At 35.9% G+C, this 7,511-nt stretch overlaps 1 protein-coding gene across 1 annotated transcript; it reads left to right on the plus strand.

Annotated features, from left to right (window-relative positions):
- On the plus strand, nt 273–1,519 carry LOC109233902 (protein NDR1-like). The gene has a single exon (XM_019399753.1). It carries the CDS (start codon nt 508–510, stop codon nt 1,111–1,113), a length of 606 nt encoding a protein of 201 aa, XP_019255298.1. The 5' UTR covers nt 273–507; the 3' UTR covers nt 1,114–1,519.

Genomic DNA, 7,511 nt, shown 5'->3' on the forward strand with positions numbered 1-7,511 from the left:
AAATTTGAGATTTGGGATTTGGCCAAAATATGAGCAAAATTTATGGCCAAACATGAGTTTTGAAATTAAATTTCAAATTTATTTTGGCAAAACTCATGGCCAAACGGGCCGTTCATTGTTGAATTGTTCCACGAAATTTCACTGCAACCACTATCTAACTCGTTAAGGGCAAAGTAGAAAATATCTAACATATAAGGCCCAAATTCTAAGAGCTAGTCATTGACCCAAGTCTTCTTTAAATAAGCATAAAAACCCATGACTTGTTAAGAACCTTTGTCTTTAAAAAACCATCTACTAAACCCCAAAAATACACAATTCTCAACAAAAAAAAAAAATTGTTCACATCCTCCTCCATTCTCTCATTTCCAATCTCTTTTTCATCTATTTTTTCCCATTTTTTTTTTAATTCTTGAGAAACAACAGTAGCATTTCTCCACCACTACCAATTGGCCGGAAGGAAAATCGTGCGACGAGTTTAAATTTTGAATTCGTCTCTGACTTCAAAACATGTCGTCAGACTCATGTGTTTGTCATTGTGTGAAATTAATAGTGAGTTTAGGCATTGTAGCTCTGGTTCTCTGGTTAAGTTTTCGTACCACGAAACCTAAATGTTCCATCAATGATTTTTACGTGCCAGGTCTTGACAAATCAGTCAACTCCAACAACAACAACAACGCGACAAGACGCAACAACAATCTATCATTTCAACTCAATCTGAAGAATGAAATGAAGGACAAAGCTGTTCGTTACGATGATATTACACTTAAGTTTTACTATGGTACAAATACAAGTTACCCTATTGGTAATTTTACAGTTGATGGATTTAAACAAGGGAAAGATAAAGAACTATTTAAAAGTGGGATGATTGAAACTCATAATATGCCATGGAATGCTGCACTTAAAGCTGTTACAAATGGATCTAAGGCGATTTTTCGAGTCGATGTGAGTAGCAGAATAAGGTACAAGATTACATTTTGGTATACTAAGAGACATAATTATTTTGTGGAAAATAAGATTGAAGTTGATGATACAGGTAGATCTGGTGCACAAAGAATGAGTTATGGTTTTGGGGTTTTTGGACTTACATTATTTGTTTTGTCATTTTTACTTTGATTTTCCTGTTGTAATGGACTTGTTTTTTGCTGGTAACAATGGTCAATTTTGAAAAGGGGAGCCTTGGCGTAATTGGTAAAGTTGCTGTCATATGACCAGGAGATCACGGATTCAAGCCGCGAAAACAGTCTCTTGCAGAAATGCAGTGTAAAGCTGCGTACAATAAACTCTTGTGATCCGCAATTCCCCCGGATACGCGTATAACGAGAGCTTAGTGCACCGAGCTGCCCTTTTTAATGGTCAATTTTGAATTTTCTGTTTGTTTTCAACAATTTTTTTGATTGTTTCATGATGGAGAAGTAGGTTTTTGGCTATTTGGAGTACTTTTTGTCATTCTTAAGGACTTTTTCCTGGAAATACCAATGGTTAATGTTCATATTCCTATCTGTCAACAATTATTATTGGATGGTTTCTTTTTCTTTTTTCTTTCTTTGGTTCTTTTGATTAATAGTCAACTAACTAAAGCATATTGTTGGGTTCAATCAGCCTAAATAGGGAAAGGGAAAATCACAAGAAAGTAAGTTTGGACAGAAGAAATTTTTCCTTTTTTTTTTTTTAAAATTTTACTTTTTTCGAAATCAGCGTTATGTTCATAAAATTTTCAATTTTCACTTGAAGATGCATTTTAGAAATTTTCGAAAATTGAAAAACTCCAAAAAACTATTTTTTAAAATTTTCACTCACAAAGCTTCAAAAACAACCCAAATTTATATTCATGTCCTAACACAACTCTAAATTTCAAATACCATTTTCACTTGAAGATGCATTTTAGAAATTTTCGAAAATTGAAAAACTCCAAAAAACTGTTTTTTAAAATTTTCACTCACAAAGCTTAAAAAACAACCCAAATTTATATTCATGTCCAAATACAACTCTAATTTTCAAATACCATTTTCACTTAAATTTTATTTTTTACAGTTTTGAAATTTACAATTCTTAAGTCCAAACTCCTACTAAGACTAAAGCAATTTTGGTGTTGTCTGCCACTCTCTGGTGCAGGTTTCAATATCATGGGAATATTCCATTCTTTTATATCTCCTCAATTATCTACGAATCTATTCCTACTCGAATAACCAAAATATCTTTGAAGAAAAGAAAGGAGAAAAGGTGCAATATTAAGGAGCATTATTGAACTTAATAACTCTTGCTTAGATCTTGTATTTATATTAGTAAATACATTAAATATGGTAAATATCTAATTACGAACTCGGTAACTAACAACTTATTTAGATGGTATTACATATAATGTATCGTATTGTATTGTATTTATACTGTACTGTGTCGTTTGATGAATACAATATTTGGACAGAATGTATCATTTGCCGTTGTTTCATGATATCATTCACCAGCAATATAAAGAATAAACTTGCGATATTATAAAGAAAAATTATGATACGGGGTAAAATTATTATATAAAAAGGTAGGGTAAATGATAAAATAAAATTATTTAATACTAATAATGAAGGGTGCAAGATGAGAGAAAAAGACAAGGTAACGATGTAACACACCAAATCGGTTGTTACATAAAGTGACGCATTTCGTCATTACGTTACGACGGATTGAACGATGCGATACGATAAAATTTAAGTAACAATAAAAACAAACATCATATTTAAAGTAATAATACGACATAATACAATGGGTAACAACCATCCAAGCAACTGTAAGACAAGTTATAAATTGTTGGCAAATTCAGAACCTATAAATTTCAAATCATGACTCTGCCGGTAACTGTTAGCTTTATGTTTTTCAGATGACTACATAGCCAACCGTCCATACAGATGTGCGTTCATAGTTAGTCAACCCTCTAAATACAGATAGATCTTCTTTCATTAGATAGAAACATAGTCACTTTTAAAAATTAATTTAATTCGATTATAAAATTCAATGAGGTCTACCTATAATGTAGTCGTTTTAAAATATCCATTGAAGTATCTTATAATATACAATTAATACGACAACTTTTACTTTCTGGGTGCACGTTGTCATTTACTTATCTATTTATTTATTTATTTATTTGTTTGTTATTAATTGCTCTTGTTGTCAACTTGTAGTAAATTAAAAGGTAAGGGAAATTGCTATCCTTAAATTAATAGGTAAGAGAAATATAGGGACAATTGATTCGGACGACTTCATCAAATTTTTGGAAAATGTTTTAACCTGTTCAAAAAATTCATATATGTTAAAATTTAATCTTTTAGCTTCGCTAATATATATTTGATTCCTTTTAATAGTTATTTGAAGGGGAGTTTTAGAACATCTGTAAAGTTATCTCTGTGTGATCTAGATATCACACGTTCGAGCCGTAGAATCAGTCACTGATGCTTGTATGAGAGTAGGCTACCTATATCGCACTCCCTTAAGGTGTTGCCCTTCCTCGAACCCTACGTGAATGTCACGACCCGGAATTCCCACATTTGGGACCGTGATGGCGCCTAACATTTCACTTGCTAGGTAAGCCATCGTTAGAACAATTTGTCCATTTTCAACAGTTCAAATTAAATGATAAGGAAGAAACTGAAGTAACTGTGATAATCTAAAGTAAAGTGCGGAAGCCATAGCAACAAAAATATCTGATACAAACCTGGACCCGGTGTCACAAGTGCACGAGCTACTAGAATAGTACAACTATAGGTCTGAATAAAACATAAAGCTGCTGAGGGAAAATACACAGCTAATAAAAAGGAAAGGGGACTTTAGGAGCTGCGGACGCTGAGCAACTGTACCTCAAGTCTCCGCAAGCTAGCTGATGGTAGGCTATAATTACATATTTTAGTCGTTTATCACACTCTTATTTACTACACTTTAATTGAGTTTGAGCTTTAATCGCTAGTGTTTTGTACTAATTGCGTGTTTTATGCCTTGTAGGAGTGATTCCGAGCTATGTAGATGTTATGGAACGAATTCGAGCTATTTGGAGCTTTGAAGTATGAGTAAAAGACCAAGGGATTAAGCCGGGATCACGTTCGGGGGGTCGAGAACCACGTCTGGATATCAAAAAGTTAAGAAAAATCTGTACTCTAAGAAAAACACACTACCGCGGCGTGTGGGGCGGCGCGTGGCGCGCCGCGACTGTGTAAATTGATGTTGTTGTGAATTTGCAAGGTCTTTGAAGATCCTCACTACTGCCCCGCATGGCGCGTCACCCCATGTGGCGCGCCTGTGCAATTTTTACACAACTGGAATCCTATTTCGCGCATGGAAATGTGTTTTCGTCTAGGCCCGATCCTACTTAGTATAAATATATATAAAAATATTATTTGGAGGAATTTTGACACACCTTAGACCTAAGGAGACTATTATGGAAGGAGAGAAGACGTTAGGAACATTCTTTGGAGGAGAAAATCATCGAGTTCTTTATTCCTTCATCTTTTCTTTGTAATTTGTTTATGCAAAATACTTGGAAAATTGTTACTACGAACATGAGTGGCTAAGCACTCTAGTTTCTAGGGTTGTGGTTGACATGATTATTAACATTTATTAGTTACATCTTCGTTAATACGGATTATCATCTTGTGGTTGTTTCTGTAATTCTAGTTTTAAATTGTGAATTGTTGTAGCTACCAATTCACCGTACTATCTATGCTATGCTTAGGAAAGCCGTGTTTAGATTAGAGTAGAATTAAAAAGAGCTTGTTTCTGAATCCGTGGCTCGGGAAAAAATTTCGCGCTTAGGATAGGAATATACCTAACGGTCTTGCTTAGTTAAATACCGTATTATATACGTTCATGATAGACAATACCATAGGAATATATGATTGATATATTGTGGACAGGTGAGTAGTATTGTGGGAACATGCGATCCGGTTAATTAGCAACCATAGATAATCTAGAATAATAAGTGTGATTATTGAGCTTAATAGGATTGATAAACCAACTACAACTCCGGAATCTTCATCTCCTCTGAATTAAAATCTCATCATACACATTTGCATTCTTGATAACTTAGTTGTTACTTGTTTAATTTCCGCAATAGTAGTTCAATAGAAAAACATTACCCTCGATTATCTTGGACAGTTAATTGATTTTAGCTTGCTTAGTTAACGGTTGATCTAAGTCTCTGTGGGTTCTACATCCACTTTCGAGTCACTTTATTACTTGACGGCCACGTATACTTGCGTGTACTTGGGGAACCAACACTAGCCAACCCGAGCACGCTAATAACCGCCGGTTGGACCGACTCCAAAATCTGCACAAGAAGTGCAGAGTGTAGTATGAGTACAACTGACCCCATGTACTCTGTAAGTGCCGAGCCTAACCTCGACGAAGTAGTGACGAGGCTAAGGCAGGTCACTTACACTACAACCTGTACGCAGTATAAAATAAAAACAGAAAGGAAAATACAGAACAAAATAAAGCAGTTAACTGAAGATAATAGCTAAATCCTCGAAGAAAAACCAGTAACGAATCAGACTTACCGATCCTTAGAATTTCATATGGCAAATACCGAAAACTAACGCAGCTCAAGGAAATAGAAACACATAGATTGTTGCGGCGTGCAACCCGATCCTAACGTACAATACAGTCCTCCCTTATTCCACCGTAATAATATCAATAATCATAAATAAATATATGTTGCGGCACGCAACCCGATCCCACCATATAACCAAATCAGTATCACAATTCACCCTTATTCCACCTGTTGCGGCGTGAAAGCTGATCCTACCATATAAGTACAAATTTACCCTTATTTCACCATGTCAATCCACCCTTATTTCACCTGTTGCAGCGTGCAACTCGATCCTACCATATCAGTACCAAATATTCAATGAGCACAAACAAATCAATAACTCAAATCACAAGAATCTCTACAATTGATGCATATGAAGCGGAATTAGAAAGGAAACCTCGTACCAACTTGGGAATTTACATATGTAATATTGCACGGCAAGACAAGTCTAGTAAATGACAATTAAAAGGTGCAAGTAAGTCAATTAAGGCAAATAGCATCGAGTCATGAAAGTATGAAAATGTCTAATATTTTTAACACGAGGAACAATGATTAACAAGTAGAAAATAAATCATGGAAGGAATTTAAAGCACACAACAGTAAAGACGTGGAAAGAAATATTAAGAAAAAGCGGAAAATCAAGGAAACAATTAATTTGGCGGCGTATAAGCACTCGTCACCACGCATATACGCCGCAACACATGAAATTCACATAGCACATAGTCCGAGGGTTCCTAGTTCCCTCGAATCAAGGTTAAACTCAACACTTACCTCGCTCAAAAAATCAACTCAAAGCTCAACCACGACTTTGCCTTTCGAACAAGTCTCCGAGCCAACCATATCTAGCAAATTATCAACCAAATGATCCAAAATAAGCATTAGGAACTACCCACCAATGAAAAAGGTTCAATTAGATCATTATTGAAAAAGTCAACAAAAGTCAACTACCGGGCCCGCTTGGTCCAAACCCGAAATTCGGACCAATACCCGATTATCCATTCACCCTCGAGCCCGATTATGTAATTTGTTTCGAAATCCGACCCCAATTTGAGGTCGAAATTTCAATTTTACAAAAATTTATAATTCTACCCAAATCCCCAATTTCTACCATGAAAATCCAAGATTTTAGGTTGAAATAAAATGTAATAGGTAAATGAAAGAAAGTAGGTTAGAATCACTTACCAACGAATTGGGGAAGAAGAGCTCTTGAAAAAATCGCCTCTAAGGTTTTCTAGGTTTGAAAATTTGAAAGAATAAACAAAATCCCGTTTTTTAGACTGTTTTAATCACTGGTGTCAAGTGTTTCATCGCGTTCGCGTGAAGCTGGCCGCGTTCGCGAAGGGTAATGCCCCCATTGCTCCGCGTCGCGACCCAGCTATCGCATTCGCGATGAAGGAATTTCTGCCCCAGCCCAGTTCACTCTCCACGATCGCGAGAGTCGCGATTGCGAAGAAGAAAACACCAAAAACCAGTAGAAGTCCAAAACCAGATTTTTTAAAGAATTAAAAGGTCAGTGGGCTATCCGAAACTCACCCGAGCCCTCGGTGCTCAAAACCAAATATGCACACAAGTTCAAAAACATAATACGAACTCGCTCGCGTGGTTAAAATACCAAAATAACACCTAGAACTACGAATCGAACACCAAATCAAATGAAATTTCAATGAAACTTTAGAATTTCTATTTCAACAACCGGACGTCCGAATCATGTCAAACCAACCCCGTATCTCACCAAATTTGGCAGGCAAGTCATAAATATAGTAATGGACCTATACCGAGTTCCGAAACCAAAATACGAACCTGGTATTCGACAAAAAGTGATAACTCGAGCTAGGGACCTCCGAATTTGATTTCGAGCATACCGCCAGGTCCCAAATCACGATACGAACCCATCGGGACCGTCAAAACACGGATCCAGGTCCGTTTGCTCAAAATATTGACCGAAGTC

This window comes from Nicotiana attenuata, chromosome 10, assembly GCF_001879085.1.
Source record: "Nicotiana attenuata strain UT chromosome 10, NIATTr2, whole genome shotgun sequence".
Taxonomy (NCBI): Eukaryota; Viridiplantae; Streptophyta; class Magnoliopsida; order Solanales; family Solanaceae; genus Nicotiana; species Nicotiana attenuata.